Source organism: Corylus avellana, chromosome ca9, assembly GCF_901000735.1.
Source record: "Corylus avellana chromosome ca9, CavTom2PMs-1.0".
Lineage (NCBI taxonomy): Eukaryota > Viridiplantae > Streptophyta > Magnoliopsida > Fagales > Betulaceae > Corylus > Corylus avellana.
Window position 1 is genome coordinate 18,228,956 of NC_081549.1, and position 18,711 is coordinate 18,247,666.

The following is an 18,711-nucleotide window of genomic DNA, read 5'->3' on the forward strand; positions in this document are numbered from 1 at the left end:
ATGTAAAGTATATTTATACATGACGAAGAGCTGCTCTATTTAATTAATTTGTCCCCACTTGTATCTATTCCTCAACACTTGGCTCATTAATTAGCTAACTGGTAGATGAATTGATCCAACACTTCTTCCCTTGTATTTCACCCTTAATCTCTATATATATCCAGGACGTCGACGGACACCTCTATTTTGTCTCCACTTAATAATTATCAATTAATTAGTTAATTAATTATCAATTACTAATTAGTAATTGATAATTAATTAATTATCAACTTATACGTAATATTATGTTTTCCCTTGTCATGTTCTCATCTTAAGTTTACATGTCTATATGGGTGTGCTTCTTCTCTCTACGCTCTCTCTTTGAGAACCTAGAGGTGAAGGTTTTGATCTCTTAACTTTTGTGGGTGAGAGATTGATTGGGTGGTGAGAATTGAAGTATGAGTAATATGGCGGACAAGTTGACTGAACAATGGGAAAAATTCACTCTCTTGGAGGAGGAGAGTGTGGGGGTGGAGATTCCGGAGCAAGAAATTGAGACGGTAGTGTCGCAAGGATCGTCGAGCATTGTTGGGAAGCTGTTGACGGATCGAGTGGTGGGGAAGGAGATTGTAAAAATACCTTTGATAAGGGCATGGCACCCCTCTGGATGGGTGAAATTCAAAGACCTTGGACCAAACTTCTTTCTTATAGAGTTCGAACACTCCTGGGACAAATCCAGGATTTTGGAGGGCCGTCCGTGGACTTTAGACGGGCATTTGGTCTCTCTGGTGGATTTTGACGAAATGACGCCCCCTCATTTGATGGAGTTTAAAAAAGCGGCATTCTGGGTGCGAATTTTCAAACTTCCGATCGGATGTATGAGCAAGGCAACTGGATATCGGATTGGTTCTGCTGTTGGGGAAGTGGAGGAGGTCGATGTGAATGAAGATGGTATCGGATGGGGGGAGTATTTGAGGGTACGAATTGTGCTAGACTTAACGAAACCTTTATCCCGGGGGTGGTTTTTGAAAGTGAAAAATAAAACTATTTGGGTCACTTTTCAATATGAAAAGATACCCAAATATTGTTTTCATTGTGGTGTGATCTGCCATGGCAACAAGGGGTGTGCAGCGGCGGGGAAAAAACGTGAATATGGAAATGACAAGGAACCAGAATTCGGTCCGAGTCTGAGGGTTGTGTCTCTTAAGAGAAGATATGGAGGGAATCGATTCTGGGGTCAAGGGGGAGGTGCGATCCGAATGAAGGGGAGAGTAGAAAACAATCGGAGAAAGAACATGATGATGCCGAGAGTGCTTTCAAGAAGCCTAGCGGTGGTCGGAGTAAGGCGGAAAACTTTCAGTCGCCGGCTAGGGAAGTGGGCAGTTTCGGTAGAGGGGATGATTGGCAGAATTTCTCCAAGGAAAGTGCGGATTCGAGTCCTTTGGAAAAGGAAGGATATAACTTCCATGCAGCGTTGAGCAAACAGGCGACAATCAAGGAGAATCAGAAATTACTCCTATGCAAATCAGCCAATGATTTTGGAGATAAAAGGAAAGCTGATGTGGGCTCCTCAGAATCGCCATTAAATGCCAAAGATAATGGGGGATCAAACAATGTTTACATTGGTCAATGGGAGACAATAAAGAAGCGCATGATTTGGGGAATTATGGAGAAAAATCAGGAGGCTCAATACTTGACTGGAGGGACGCATTCATCCACATCAGGTGGGGTTGGGTTCGTGGCTGAGAATGTGGCAGAACACGTGGGAAACAAAACTGTCCAGCCAAATAAACATCTGAGCTTTCTGCATGGTGTTCGACCAGTTGGTGGAAAAGTTCCATTGGGTGAAGATATGGCACCAATAATGGTACCACAGAATGTGGTCCAGGCAGGGGGAAAAAAAAGAAGCGGTGATGATGGTGAGAGAGGTGTTGTTTCTGGGAGGTCCAGTCATCTTCTTATGGGGGGTGGTTCTCCGGCGAGTAATGTAAGGGGGAAGAGAGCTAAGGTTGGGGATGTGGTTTTGAAGAAGGGAAATGATCAAAAGGCAGCGGCTGTGACACAGCCCCGCCAATCGCCATGAGCATAATAAGTTGGAACAGCCGGGGGCTTGGGAACCCACGGGCAGTTCGGGACCTTTGCCGGATGTTGAAGGAAAAGAGACCTAAGATGGTTTTCCTTATGGAAACCAAGCTACATGCATCCCAGTTTGATCGTCTTACAAATAAAGTGGGATTTGAAAATGTTTTTGTGGTTGATAGTGTTTGTAGAAGCGAAGGTTTGGCACTATTTTGGAGCAATGAGGTGGATGTGGAAATTCAAAACTTTAGTAGAAGACATATCAATGCGAAGGTACAGTTGGAAAGGTGGAGTCCTCATTGGAAATTCACGGGATTTTATGGACATCCCGATGTCACGAAGAGAAAGGAGGCGTGGAATCTCCTCCGATATCTTCGGCGTATGACTCTAACTCCTCGGCTTTGTGTGGGAGACTTTAATGAGATACTTGAGTTGCCAGAGAAAAATGGCGTGCGTGGACAACCAATGAGGCAAATGGAGGAGTTTAGAGAAGCTTTGGAGTTTTGTAATTTGTGTGATCTCCAATATAATGGACCAAAATTTACGTGGAGCAATAAAAGGGGAGGAGCTGATTTTGTTCAAGAAACATTAGGTAGAGCCACGGCTAATGGGGAGTGGATGGAGATTTTTCAATACATGACAGTGGAGATTTTCGCCGCAAGAAGTTCTGATCATGCTCCTGTCCAGGTTATAGCATGTATTCGACCCCAAAGTTTGGTGAGGCACAGGCCACGTTTCTTCTATGAGGCAGGATGGGGAAAAAAAGAGGAGAATCGCAAAACTATTAAAAAAGTATGGGTAGCAAAGGTGCAGGCTGGGAATGAATGGCATAAATTAAAGAAGAAAATTGAAGGGAGTAAGAAGGAGATACTTTGCTGGAGGAGGAAAAATAAGGAGAAAATTGAAAATGGAGTTGAGCAAAAGACGAAGCAGCTCGTGCTACTCCAACAACGGGAGGGGCCAGAAAATAATGAGGAGATTGGACAGATTCAAAAAGATTTACATGACTTGTTGGAGTCAGAGGAGATGGGGTGGAGACAATGAGCCAAGGAGCATTGGTTAAGATATTGAGACAAGAAGTCGAAGTATTTCCATGCAAGTGTGAAGCAAAGACAAAGAGCCAACTGTATTCATCGCATTATACATGAGAGTGGGGTGGTGTGTGCTACTGTGGAGGAGGTAGTTCAGGGGTTTACCAATTACTTTCATTCCATTTATACAACATCTAATCCACATGGTATTGATGAGGTCATTGCTGGAATTCCACTTACTGTGACAGCTCCCATGAATGCAATTTTGGGGAAGGAGTTTACTAAGGAGGAGATTTGTGCAGCTTTATCTCAAATGGGTCCTCTAAAATCGCCCGGTCCGGATGGCCTACCTGCAGCCTTTTATCAAGAACATTGGGCTTCTATAGGTGATGAGGTATGTAATGGGGTACTACACTTTTTATCATCGGGGGTTTTTGATGAAACTATTAATCATACTTATATTGCACTCATCCCGAAAGTGAAAAATCCTTCAAAGGTATCAGAATTTAGACCTATTAGTCTTTGTAATGTTTTGTATAAACTTATTTCCAAAACGTTGGCTAATAGGTTGAAAATAATTCTTCAAGATATTATTTCACCTAATCAAAGTGCTTTCGTTCCGGGTAGACTCATATCCGATAATGTAATTGCGGCATACGAGACAATGCATTCTATGTATACTCGGATGTGGGGAAAGGTTGGGTATATGGCTTTAAAGCTGGACATGAGTAAAGCCTATGATAGGGTGGAGTGGGTTTTTTTAGAAAAAGTAATGAAGAAGATGGGCTTTAATGATAGATGGGTTGGCTTAGTAATGAAATGTATTACAACTGTAAAATATGAAGTGTTGATTAATGGTTCCCCTGAGGGTTGTTTTCAACCTAGTCGTGGTCTCCGACAAGGAGACCCGTTATCCCCTTATTTATTTCTTTTATGTGCAGAAGCGTTGAGTTCCAAGATCCGGTGGATGGAACAAGAAGGCTCTTTCAAAGGGGTTCCTACATCTCCTAAAGGGCCTCGACTAAGTCATTTATTTTTCGCGGACGACAATCTTATTTTCTGTCGGGCCACGATACATGATTGGAGGATATTATCAAAGATTTTAGACTGGTATGAAAAGGTGTCGGGCCAAAAGCTAAATAAAGAAAAAACATCAATCTTGTTTAGCAGAAACACAAGCCAGAGGGATCGGAATCAACTTATTCAATTAGCTGGGGTCCCTGCTACTCAAAGATATGACAAATATCTTGGATTGCCGGCATTGGTAGGGAAGTCTCGGGTTCAAGAATTTCAAAGCATCTCGGAGCGGGTTCGTAAAAGGGTCAATGATTGGAAGGTGAAACTCCTGTCTCAAGCAGGAAAGGAGATCCTTTTGAAAGCCGTGATTCAGGCCATTCCTACTTATAGTATGGGAATTTTCTTATTGCCCAAAAGTTTGTGTAAGGAGCTTAATACCATTATGCAAAGATTTTGGTGGGGCCATTTGGAAAATGTCAAGAAAATTCACTGGATGTGTTGGGAGAAAATGGGGAGATCCAAGACACAAGGGGGTATGGGGTTCCGTGATTTACAATGTTTCAACAAAGCCGTGTTAGCCAAACAATGTTGGCGTTTATTTCATTACCCTCAGAGTTTGGCGGCACAGATTGTTAAGGCAAAATATTTCCCAAAGCATTCTTTTTTAGAGGCGAAGTTGGGGAGTTGATCGTCTTTTGCATGGCGGAGCCTACTTTCGGCTAAACCTTTGTTTGAGGAAGGAATGATTTGGAGGATAGGGAACGGGCGAAAAGTGAAGACATGGGGCGATAAATGGATTCCAAGACCGGTGTCTTACAAAATACAGTCTCCTTGTCGGCAATTGGAGCCAAATGCTTTAGTAGCCGAGCTTATTGATAGGAATACAGGTTATTGGAATTATGCTCTTATTCATAGCATCTTTTGGAGAAAGGAAGCTGAATTAATCTGTAGCCTTCCAATAAGCCGTTATGGTCAAAGGGATAAGTTGATATGGAAGGCGACTCCTACAGGGGTGTTTACGGTGCGTAGTGCTTATTATTTGGAGAAGGGGAGGATGGATACTATGGTTGGGGAAGGATCCACTCATTATGGGGTTTCTGAGGTTTGGAAAAAGTTGTGGGCTATGAAGGCACCTAATGCTACAAAAGTATTTATCTGGAGGGCATGTAATAACATTCTCCCTACAAAGGAGAACCTTAAGCGAAGAGGGTTAATCAGAGATGACATGTGCCCCATTTGTACGCTGGAGGTAGAATCTGTTGTTCATGCATTATGGGCGTGTCCAAGTGCCCAAGATGTTTGGGCAGGCAGTAAGAGATGGATTCAGAAGTGCCATAGTGCAGGAGCTAACTTTTTTGAAGTCCTGGAATTTTTGATATTGCGAAGCAGTGACGAAGACATGGCTGTGATAGCAGTAGTGGCCCGAGGAATTTGGTCTCGTCGAAATACTATGGTCCATGGTGGAAAATTTACTCATCCGAACGTCCTTGTAAGAGAAGCGGAGGAGATCGTAGCCCAGTATTGGAACCTTAATGAAAACATGTCGACAGAAATTACTTCTACACCATCTGTCCCAAGACGTTTGCAGTGGAAGGGTCCGGATATAGGTTGGCTCAAAGCCAATTGGGATGTGGCTCTTAATCTGGAGAGACAGCGAATGGGAATTGGGGTGGTTATAAGAGATACTACAGGGAGGGTATATGCGGCCCTTAGTCGTTCAATGGAGGCTTGTCCGGTGCCGGTCATAGCTGAAGCAATGGGGGCACTGCAAGCGTTAGAATTTTACCGGGATCTGGGCATTACAGAATTATTTTTAGAGGGAGATTCTTTACAGGTGACCCAAGCAATTAATTCTATGGATGATCAATGGCTTCGGTTTGGACAGATTATTGGAGATATTCAGGTTGTGCTTTTGCAATTCCATAACTGGAAGGTCGCTCATGTGAAAAGGGAAGCAAATTTTGCAGCCCACGGTCTAGCGAAGGTAGCGGCGCAAGAACCTACGGAGAAAGTATGGGGGGACGAGATCCCTTTGTGTATTTCTGATGTAGTTCTTTTAGAGCAAATTGCTCTAGTTGTTTAGAGTGTTACACTCTAGATTTTTCAAATATGAATGAAAGAAGTCTCTATTCAAAAAAAAAAAAAAAAAACTTATATGTAATATTAAATATGCGTAATATTACGTATATGGAGTGCATATATATTTCCAGCATGCATGTTCAGGGCTTGCATCGGCCAGTTCTCTTAATTTATTAGTTAATTAATTGATCAATTAATTACTATTATAATTTGCATGCTTGATGTTAATATAGGGCTATAATGCTAGTGCATATCCTGACTATGAAATAAAGCATGGTGTTAGTGTTTATAGAGCTGATAGCTTCAAGCATGCTTGACACATAAATAGTGATGCCTATAGTGTTGTAAAACACAAGCACTAATGCATATTCTTTTCTAGAGGCATATCTTAGCCATATCTTTTTTGGATTCTGATATTTCTCTGGGGACTCACATGCAATCTAGATTATGATCTGCCTGCCACAAAGTCTTAAGCCCCAATATTTTTTTTCTCAAAGTTATTAATAATAGAATGAATTAATGTCAACAAAATTGTATGATCATTTACAAGATTACACTTGTATAAAAAATATACTTCTCATCTAGCAAATAATGCAAAGAGTGCTTGAAAAAAAAATTTATCATCAAATTTCTGAAAAATTTTATTTTTTAATTTATTTAAAATTTTAACCAATTTTTAATGTGTAGGATTTGACACGTTGCCATTTGGCAACGTGTTATAATGACACGTTACTATATGGTAACGTGTTATTTATAACACGTTACCAATTTTGGCAACGTGTCATTCTAACACGTTACCATATGGTAACGTGTTATAATGACACGTTATCATAAGATGACGTGGCTATTTAGCATGTCATCTTATGGTAACGTGGCATTTCTACCACGTCACCATATGGTGACGTGTAAAAAATGACACGTTACCAAAAATGATAGTAACGTGTTGTAGATTAACACGTTACAATTCAGTGACGTGGCAAAAAATTATGAACAGTTGCCACGTCACTAAACCCATGATTTTTTGTAGTGCAAAAACGCAAAAAAAAAAAAAAAAAAAAAAAAAAAACTTCACTTCCGTAAATCGCCGCTAAAAGCAAATATAGAGAGAAGACAAATAAGAATTATTGTAGAGCTTGAGCATCACCAAATTAACTTACCACTGCATAATTAAAAATTAAAAATAAAAAAATAGAAGAGTTGGAGGGGTCTTACCAATCCCTCCTCTAATTGGTTCTCTAGTGTCTTAAAACGTTTTATTCTTGTATAGTTTCATAGTTAGGTACCTAGCTAGGTTAGAAGTCGATGAAAAGTAGTCCCATTTTATTTCCAAGGCATTAAAAAGAAAAAAAGAGGAGACCAAGAAAAAAGTTACATACTTGATATTGAAATGAGAAAATGGTATAAGCTAGCCTTGACAGCTTTGCCTTCAGGACCACATTGCTCAACGATATCTGTTCATAGAAAAACAGACCTCACAACGACTTTTTGGAACACATACAACTCTTAAGAAATTATTTGCTTATTTGCTGAACGGGCAATTTTTTTTTTTTTTTTTCCTTTATAATTGTTAATTGAAATAAATTTGAAAACAATTTTTAAGTATTTTGTTAATGTTTTATATTTTGAGTTTTATTTATTAATGCTTTAATTAAGATTTAAGCTAATTAATTAATTCAATCATTTCGCTTTCGGAGGGATCTTCATGGTGTTTTCGTAAAAGGGAAAATAATAATAATAATAATAATCTCTCTTCTCTGAAACGCATGCCACGTGTACAGGTACACAAAAACGACAGCGTACACGTAAACGAAAGCTGGTGATGTTGATTTTTGTGACGCACGCATGTATCCAATCGATGGCGACGTAATAAGATTATGAAACTTCGTTGGTGCCGCCCAAATACTTTATGGTTGCCTTGATTTGGCGGTCATCATAAACGAAGACTTCTGATTTCTGAAACACCTTCATTTACATGCAGACGAATTCCATGGCAGAAAAAAGAAAAAAAATAAAATAAAATTCTCCCACCACGTACCCAAACTGCCCACTTGAAAAGCTTGCATTTAATCATCTTTAATTGAACGTTGCACATTAAATTTCAACTGGTGCGAAGGACATGCATGTCTCAAAGTTCTAATTCCGCCGAATTTTCGTAAGCAGTAAATGGAGAGGACCATTGGGGGCTGTTTGATGTTGGACCGAAATTGTCTAGAGGCTTGAAACAGTAACAAAGTTGATTCACGTGGACTAAAGTAAGAATGTTTAGTAAAATAAAAAAAAATATATATATTTTGTTGTAATTTTTTTATTTAAATAATAATAAAAAATGATTGATGTAATGTAAAAAATAAAAATGTTATGATCGAGTTAAAAAACGAGCACTAAAATCTAGAATGTCAATTTCAAATAATCGAGTTATGCTCCATTGTGATGTAATCCCGCTGGCGATGACCTTGACCTTCAATAAAACGAGCATTAAAAGCTAGAATATCAATTTCAAATTGATTGGAGAAACAGAGTATTTTCTTAAACAAATTATCTCAATTTTCATCTCTCAACTTTTGGATAAATGTTTTTGCATTAGTTTGCATAGCATTCAAGATATCTTGAGATTTTTGCTACAAATGTTGGCAAAAAAAAAATCAATAATACCTATGGTTTTCCTTTATAAAATGTAAAATGAATATGAATTAAAATGAAGTAATCATTTTATAAGTAGGGTTAGAATCCCCACCTTCAGAGTAAGTGAATCAATTTTTTATAATATTTTCAAGCACATATATAACAAGTAGCACCAAACATTCTTATTATATTTCAAAAATGAAAACCGAGACAACGAGAATCATTGGCTTGTTTCACATAGTTATTTTGCTTAGCTCCCATTTTAGTTTGAAGTTTATCAATAACTAGTAAACAAGTTTTGAATCAGGATCTCTAATAGCATGTTATTGAGATGTTAAATATCAAAACAATCAATTGACTTCTAAAGTTTCCTTCTTTGCTACCTTATCAATATATTAAAATTTGTTCCTCAAAATGTCAAAACAACATTTAATAGCATTATTATTACTGGGTCGTTAAAGAAGAGCTTCCGTATTATAAATTTATGGTATGAAAGGAATGTACATTGGTTCTATACGAAAATGTACGTACAATCAAATAGAAAGTACAAAACGACTTCAAAAAGTCGCTCTCGTGCACATCAGTCATCAGCACTGAAAGATGCGAACGGCATACAAGTGGCAGCGAACGGCATATAAGTGGCGGCGAACGGCATATACAGCTCCAAATAATCGGGAAAAAAAATGCCGACCAAAACGAAAAAATCGCCGTGTAACAGTGTAAGTTTCTATGGTCTAAACAGTGAACGCCGCCGATGAGACGAGGACGACGAAGAGGAAGGGCTACTAACCGACTCAGTTGTCCCAAAGAACAAGTCCGATAGGTGATTACCCACATCTTCTGGGGCAAATCTGACATATGACCCCACATTCCTCTCTCCTCTCACGGTTAGCCTATGCTTCTCGTAAAAATCCTTGTAAACCGGCACGAGCTTTCTCGCTAGGGACACCTTGATTTCGTCTCGGAGTTTCGGGTCCGATACGACGAACGTTCTATGCTTCTGACACGCGTCCTCGAAGCTCGAATTGAATTTTCTGAAGATCTCCTTTGCTTCCGCCGGCGAAATAACGGCCGTTGGATTCTCCGGCAGTGACGCCGCCACCTTGGCGCACGCTAACCGCTCGTAATTCGTCGCGAATTGTCTCGCTTTCGCTTCGTGCCGCGTGATCCATTCGTCGCCGAGAAGGTACTGCAGATTCGAGGTACGGACCTTGGTGACCACGTGTTGAAGATTGTTGGTTAGGAATATGTATGAGAGAGATACGTCTTTGTAATGCTCGGCTTTGCCGTCAAGCTTACACAGAAGCACGAGGATTAGCCAAGCCATGCGCAATGAAATCGCCGGTGCCTGAGAGTCATCGGACTGTGGACTATCGAAGTAAGATTCCGGAAGCGACGATCTCGGCGGCGGAGGCCACTCTGCGAAAATATCTTCAAGGATGTGGCTGTAATCGGCGAGGTTCGAGAGGTAGTTCATCACGTCGAGCGTCAGCGGGTGAACCCCGCCGCCACGGACTAGCGACTTGGAGTGCGAGTGCTTCTGGATCGTTGACTCGAAATCCGATACCATTGCGCGCACCGACTCGGTGATCCGGATCAGCGATGCGAGGGCTTGGGATCGGACGGTGGCGGTGGATTCGAGCGCGAAGATGGACTCGATCTCCGGCCAGTTAATGGCGGTGTACATGTCGAGCACGCGGAATATTTTCTCGGGAGATTTGGGAGATTTGCTTTTGGCAACGGCTTCGGGGAATCCGAACAGACGAATAGCGCCTTCTTTGGAGATCTCGGCGAAGCAAGACTCTCTGATGGAGTCAGAGCCAGCGAAGACGTGGTCGCAGAGAATTCTCTCCCCGTGTAAGAGCGTTTTCAGGGAGATTTTCACTGCGCTCAACCAGCTCGTGATTTTCATCTCCAGCGTTTCCCAGTTCATCTTGTTGATCTGCGAGGAGCTCAGTTTCTCCACGCCGAGACGGTAAATGCCTTCGTCAACTATCGATTTTCTGATGATTTTGTATATACTCAAGCACTCTTTGGCATAGCCGGCGGAGATCATGCATTCGGCTATGGATCTCAAGTCCGCCATGGCAATGGAGGATACCTCCTCCACCTCGTCGATGGCATCACCGGCGGTGCGCACGTCTTCGTCGTCCCCATAATCGGAAATGCTTGATCTCGCGGAGGTGCGTGAGGATCTTGCGGAGACGGATTCCGGGTCCAGGTAGGCGCGGTTCATGGAGAGGATTTGGTAGAACTCCTTCTGGAGTCTCTTCATGGCGATCTGCATCAGGTTCTGGGCGTGGACGAGCCTGTCCGACGTGGAGTTCCCTGGGACCAAGGCGTGCATGGCTTTCTGGAGGTCGTTCACGCACTTGATGAACTCCATGGCCTCCGCTTTGCTCTCGTAGAAAAGCGACGTGACTTTGGCGTACGTGGAGCTCTCCGGGTCCCATTTCGTCACCAACGCCGCGGCGGCCTCAATGCTCCGCTCGGTCATGGAGTCCGAGAAGGTGCGGCTAGGGGTTGAGACGGAGGAGGGTCTTGCTGGTGAGGAGTGGGGAGAGACCGAGAACGACGGCGCTCTTGAGTGAAAGCAGATGCTCCTCATACCCTTCCTTGGAGTTTCTGAACTCTGGAGCTTAGAATAAGCTCTGTTCTGTGTTTATCTCTCAGGAAAAAGATAGCTAATAAGCGTTTCAGATGGCGGGCGGTCGATATTCTTCGCCCTGTCTGATTGTTTGGGTGTTTCTAGACATGGACTATGAGGGGGGGTATATATAGACGAATGAACGACACCGTTGCCAAAAGAAATACAAATGGTGAAGCTTCTGTTTTGAAAAGAGCAATTTGCAGAACACATGTGGATTGACTTTTTTATCACTCAAGACTTTGCAGTCGCATAGACCCACGTAAGCTGTATTTAATCCAATTCTGGCGGTATCACTAAAATCATTTTCTTTTTTTTGCTTATTTTGGTGAGATAATGTAAACAAAATGACGTAAATGTCTACTTTTTAATCTCACTACTTTAACAAAATTAAGTATTCAGGTGGACAATATTAACCAAATTTAAAAATTATTATTCACTCACCTATTGATTAAACAACTCATTTTTCTCTAAGAACAATTAAATTTGGTGAGTAAAATTTGGTGAAACTGCTAGGAATGCTCTAAAAGCATCTCCAAAATACCCAAATATCTAATAATAGTACTCAAATCCGACTATTATGGTTTTTTTTTTTTTTTCTAGCAGAATAGATAATTTAATTTTTTTTTTATCTAGTGTGAACAATAAATAGACTGAGTAGCCTATTTACTATTCACACTAAAAATTTTATTTAGTATTTGTCATCTCTCATTTTCTTTCTTTTACTCTCTCCTCCTTTTTCTTAGCACTATTTCTTACAGTAAATAATATTTTTTAAAAAAATAATATAATGCAAAATTTGTTGGAGTTCAAAGGAAAAAAATTATAATTAAAGTAAAAAATTATATTTTTTCAATAACTACTTTGCCTATTTCTACCGAGATCCTATAAGACGATAGCTTGTAGTTTTAATATTGGTATAATGTAGAGTCAAAAACCCAATTAACAATTGTTTTTAAGAATTAATAAGACCCACTTTGTTGGCATGTAATGGCAGTAATGCATCGGCGACAAACAGACAAGAGGTCTCTTTTCTTATTTATTTATTATTATTTTATTTATTAAAAGACCCACCACCTGCAGCTAGCGTTATACTTTGCCCCAGTTTCTTTTTATGGTGTATTTTTTTTATGGATGTCTTGCTGGACGTGGTTATCTACTTAATTATCTCATTATCAACGGTGTTATATGCGCTTAGAAAATAAAAATGTTACACTTATTTTTATTTTTTTACATAATTTTTATATTTGTAAGTGTTTTTTAAAATTATAATCGGATATGAAATGAATTTTTATTAGATTTTGATTTAATAACCATTTTAAAAATTACATATGAATGTAAAAACATTATGTAAAAAATAAAAGTAAATGTAGCATTCCTCATATTTTTCCTCTCCTTATGTAAAAAAGTGTAGCATTTCTTGTTGAACAATTTTTAAAAAATGTCATTTTGGTATATTTGGCAAAGCTTATTATCAAATGTCTACCTCAATTTTTTTTTAAAAAAAAAAAAAACGAATAGGAGCTGTCTTCGAACCTGTTTGAGATTATGTTAAAGAGTTTAAAAAAATACTTTGTAGTAATTTCAAAGCATTTTTTTTTAACTTTTTTTACTTTAAAAATGGTCAAAAACTATTTTTAAGAAAATCTCAAAAAAAAAAACTTTTTATACAAAACTATTTTTATCTTTAAAAATCCTATTTCTCAACACAATTGATTGAGATAGTCCAAATATCCTAAAAACTCTACTACCTAGAAGGGAGGGGGGGAGGGATTGGCTTGCAGCCAAGTCCTCGATCTCTAGTGTCTCCATCGTAGAAGGGTGGCCACCCACCACCCTCTCTCTTGTCTCGCCCTACAAAGAGAAGAGACTAAATTAAAGGGTGTTTGCGATCCACCCCTCTCCCGCTTGTTTGGTTGGCTTACGTGGCTAGAAGATATTGGCAGTGACTTTAACGTATATATGCTTACATGTTATGGTTTTTTGTTTTTTTTTTTTTTTTTTGAGAATTCAAGTTTAACACTGTTTGACTAAGGTTGCCGCAAGTTGCTTCCATCCCAATTTTAGATGTGAACCGGGTAAATCAATAACCAAATACATGCATGTATCCCCCTCCCCTCTCCCTCCTTCGTCATTCAAATAGCAATTTCCATGGTCCTATTTGGCGGCTTTTACGTGTTATAATTAAGCTACCATTTTTCACAGGCTAATAAATGCGCAATTTAATTGAAAAAAATAAATAATAACAATAATAACAACAACTTCAAAATATTTCCATCCGACCATCATTTTCAAACTTCTCCGTCACCCTCTCTCTGTGCGCGTGCAGGTTTGTGGGCCAAATGTCAACGTTACATACATTAATACGTACCCACCTATGACCTATATATCATATGCTCAGTTGAAATTTCAAGTGATCCAATTAAACGAATATATATATAGAGAGAGAGATTGTCATACAAGTTTTATTTTTATAATATTTAATTAGTTTTATTTTTATTTTCAGAACACTTTTTAAATTATTATATTTCATAAGAATTTTGATTTATATTTCTGTACATAAGTCACGTTTTTGCATGTGCTCAAGAAAATTTTATATCCAAAATTTCTGGTTATAACTCGATCGTTGTATATTCCAATCACACGTGTAATTGGAAATCTTCTTTCACTTTCTCTCCTGCAGTCAATTGACTCACTTTTTTTTTTCTTCTTACATTTTCATATTGAGACGTCATTTCAATCCTTATATTCTTAATTTGAATAGTTAAATTAGTGAAATTAAACCTATAAAAAATCAACCCTCTCTGCTTAACATTTTCTATCAACCATATTTTTTTAATGGCAATGTTTCCGTTTATCCCTCATGGCACAAAATTCCAACCACTGTACGTGCAAGGGCCAAGGGCCAAGAGCCAAGGCCATCCCTCCAAGCCAAAACTTATACAAACCCCAAACAAAAACGATATTCACGGAAAATATTTAATTTAATAAGATGATGATTTGACGGAGTTAAGGTTCATTCTGAATACCTTTGGTCTTGATACCATGTTAAATTAATACTCGTCTCAGAAGCTTAAGCTAATAAGAAAAAAGTAAATTTAATCACTAAATCAACACTTTAACTCATCAAACCATTAAAGTGCTCAGTGACTGAAGGATGTAGTAAATTTAAGTGATTAAATTTATAAAGGTTAAATAACGGTCTTGGAATAAAGGTTAAGTAAGTGTTGAGTGTTGAGTGACTAGAGGATGGAATAAATGTTAAATTTAATCACTTAATCAACACTTTAATTCACTGAAGATCTTGGAATACCCATTAAAAAAAAAAAAAAACTCTTGGGGTGTTCCACATTCAAATGCACTAGTCACGCCAAGAGAAGATTAGTTCACCTTATCACGTCATATTATTATTATTATTATTATTATTATTATTATATATATATTAGTTGTTTTGATCTTAGGATTAGTATGGATCTAATTGTCTTTATCTTAAGAATCGGTACATAGTTGTTATAGTAAGTAGGAGTAGGTGTTTATTCCAGCAATATTATTAATTAGCAAGAGGAAAGGTCATTGGATAATTTTATCAAACACTTAATGTGCAAGTGGCAATCCTACTTCAAGTGGAGAAGTCTTAATAACATTTTCCCTTATCATCCATAAACCATCAACCTAGTAAGTCAATCCTATCACCTATCCCCTAAATGGTTCCCCTGCCCTAGGTGTTTTATCATGTTTGGAAAGGAAGTTCAACTTGAGAAGCTTTCGCTTTATCTATTAATTTACTTCCACCAAATTTAATTCTAGCCAAAGCAATTGACTTTAGTTCTTCCAAAATTAAATTGTCCAAAATAATATTTGCGGATTAATAACCTAGTCTAGCTACTAAACCCAAAATACATGTCACATACATTTTTAATAGAACATGTGAAGTTTGAACGCACGTTTGTTTAATAGATTGAGTAGGGGTGGGTACCGATTCGATCGGTCTCGATAAGGGCATTTTCAATGAATAGTTTCGACTTTTTTAGTTAATCGGTTAGTCGGTTGATAGGTGGTAGGTTAAGTCAGTTAATTGTCGGTTAAAAGTTTTTATCTTAAAATTTATCAACTTCCTTGTAACTACAAAATTAGTAAAGCATATATTTTATAAATGAATGAAATAGTAAATTTATGGAACACGGAACAAAAGTACAACCACAAATTAATTGGATAAAACAATAAAGAAATCTAAGAAATAAAATTCAAATTTTACTTAAAAAATCGGTTAACCAAAGAAAAAAAAAATTATACCGCCTATTGAACCAAACCGATGTCAAAATAATATTTTTATTCCGTCTACCGACCGCCGAAAGTCGTTTGTCGGTCAGTAGGCGGTAAATGGTTAATCTGCCCACGCCTAAGAGTGAGTTAAAGAAAAACTTTATCTTTAATTTTGCCACATTCTAATTTATTTATTTAATTTGTTTCCCATAAATATCATCTAAACCTGCATAATTATGTAAGTAAAGTATCTTAGAACCATGACTTTTAGAAAAATCTGACTTTCTATAACCCCGCGCGCGAACACTACCACATAATTAAACGACATGCTGACACCAATTGTGAAATTAAGCCTACGGTAATCAAGTTGATGAAGATTTAATTAGAATCCAACCCTTTTCAAATTTAAAGTAACCCGATTAACATTCATCCATCTATGGCATTTGGCAAAAAGGTGCCAAAAATTAACCTTTCTAGACTCTAGTTGATCATATTTCTATGACTAATGCTAGAAGATACTTTCATATCTTTCTTGTGTCTCTCCAAAATTGATGTGGCTATAAAATTACCATTTGGTCAAAATCTAATAGTGATCTATTACAAATCAAATGATGATTTTGAAGTCATATCAATTTTAAAATGATACAAGAAGAATATAAAGAAAACATCTTGCATTACTCTATTTTTTGAGGGAAATGATTACCATTTCATTCAAAAAACTTAAAAAGTTCAGGCATAAGCCTTACAACATTAGAGCCATCTGCTCTAAAAACACAATTTCTGAGATACAACTAGGGGTCTCTTCCAACCATACTTGGGTATCTAAACTCCTTATTGCAAACTTTGCCAATCCATGTGCTGCCAAATTAGCCTCTCACTTGACATGTCGTAGACTCCATTGGTTAAGAGACTGTAGTACCCCTTAATATCAGCAATGATCTGATCATATCTAAGCCAACTTTGGTTGTGGTCTCTGATCGCCTTTACTACCAATAGTGAGTCCCCCTCCAGGATGGTATCGTGAACTCCCACCTCCCTACAGAACTCCACTGCCCTCAACGCGGCCATTGCTTCTGCATCAGCTAGTTCATGGCGGTCCGCAATAGGTTGACTTAATGCTGTAATAATTTTCCCCCTCTCGTCTTAAATAATTACCCCCACTCCCATACGCATCTCACCTTGGTCTATCGCAACATCCCAGTTAATCTTGTAGAACCCCGATGGTGGTGCTTCCCATCTTTGTCTGATCGGTAAGATAGTCTCCAGAGCTTCCTCCTACTTCCCATTCACCTTGCGATACAGCTGAAGGTGATCTATGGCTTGCTTCACTACTGCACTTGGATGAGAGAATGGTTGCCCATGCACCACGTCATTTCTTCTTTTCCAAATCCTCTTTGCTATAATGGCAAACACCTCCATGTCATCTCCTTTTAGGATCTCCATCATGTTTTCCACCAGCACGTAAAAATCATCTCCTCCTAATATACGCTTTTGAAGCTTGCTGCCGCTTGCACACCAGACATCCTGGGATGATGGGCAATCGCATAGAATATGATGGGTGGTTTCAATGGCATTGCAACAAAAAATACATGTATCATCCGCTAGAACATGCCTCTACTTGAGGTTATCTTTTGTGGGGAGAATTTTATTACATGCCCTCCATAGGAATACTTTAGCTGATTGTGGAATCTTCAAGCTCCAGACAGCACGGGTTCCCTCCCTCTGTGAACATTTTTCATTTGCTCTTGCTTGTCTTTCCTTCTCAAGGTGGTGTGCACTCCTCACCGAAAATTCGCCCGAGTTCGTTTCCCGCCAAATATGCTTGTCTTCATGATGGTATCTACTTAGTGGTGAATTGCAGATTACCGTAGCTTCCTCCTCACCAAAATTCTGAAATATGAGAGTCCTATTCCATTGCACCAGGTTATCTTCTATTAAATCAGCCACCAGAGCATTCGCCCAAATAAAAGGACTGCACGTCTGTGGGGAATATGTGATTGGTAAAGGGATCCATCTGTCTCCACGGATCCGAACAGATCTCCCATTGCCTATACGCCAAAACAATCCTTCTTGGAGCAGTTCCCTCCCTGCCAAAAGGCTCCTCCATGCAAATGAAGGCTTATTGCCCAAATTTGCTGACAAGAAAGATCAAGAGGGGAAGAACTTCGCCTTGATGATCTTCACTGCCAAACTGTCCGGATATTGCATAAGTCACCATCCTTGTTTGGCTAAAGAGCCTTATTAAACCGAAAGCCCAAACCTCCCAAATTTTTTGCGCGACCCATTCTCTCTCAACTCATCCAATGTATCTTCTTATCATTTTCCTTGTGACCCCACCGCTTTGATAAGGACCTTCTTCCCAGCTTGCGATAAGAATTTAGTCTTCCAGTCTGATAACCTCTTCCTTACCCTATCCATTAGGGTCTAGAATTCCCGGGTTCTGGATTTGCCCACTAGTGCCGGAAGCCCCAAATAAGTGTCGAATCGTTGTGCATCTGGGACTCCAACAGCTGCCAAAATCCGACCTTTAGTCGCTTGGCTTGTATTACGACTAAAAAATATCGAAGTTTTATCGTTATTGAGCCTCTGGCCCGATGCTTCCTCATACGCTCCCAACACCGCTTTCAAACAATTCAATTCCTGTTCAGTTGCCTTACAGAATAGGAGGCTGTCATCGGAAAAAAAAATAAATGGTTTATTCTCATCCCTTTGAAAAGGGTTGGGACCCCCTTCAAGCGACCAAACCTTTCTTCATGAGATAACATTAAACTCAAGACCTCTGCACATAGTATAAATAGGTATGGGGATAGCGGGTCGCCCTGTCTGATGCCCCTTGAGGGTTTTATGTGTCCAACTAGAGCACCATTAACGATCACAGAGTATGAGACAGTTGTGACGCAGGTCATTACAAGTTGAACCCATTTACTCTCGAAACACATCTTCTTCATAACTTCTTCAAGAAAGAGCCACTCAACCTGGTCGTAGGCTTTGCTC

The 18,711-nt window shown here is 39.1% G+C and overlaps 1 protein-coding gene across 1 annotated transcript; it reads right to left on the reverse strand.

The window, feature by feature from the left end:
- Positions 1–9,307: 9,307 nt before the first annotated feature.
- LOC132162405 (exocyst complex component EXO70H1-like) lies at positions 9,308–11,469 on the reverse strand (the record flags this gene model as incomplete). The annotated part of the gene is made up of 1 exon (XM_059572637.1): positions 9,308–11,469. A coding segment is annotated over one exon (1,935 nt), but the record flags the coding sequence as incomplete, so codon positions are not given.
- Between the last annotated feature and the right edge of the window lie 7,242 nt (positions 11,470–18,711).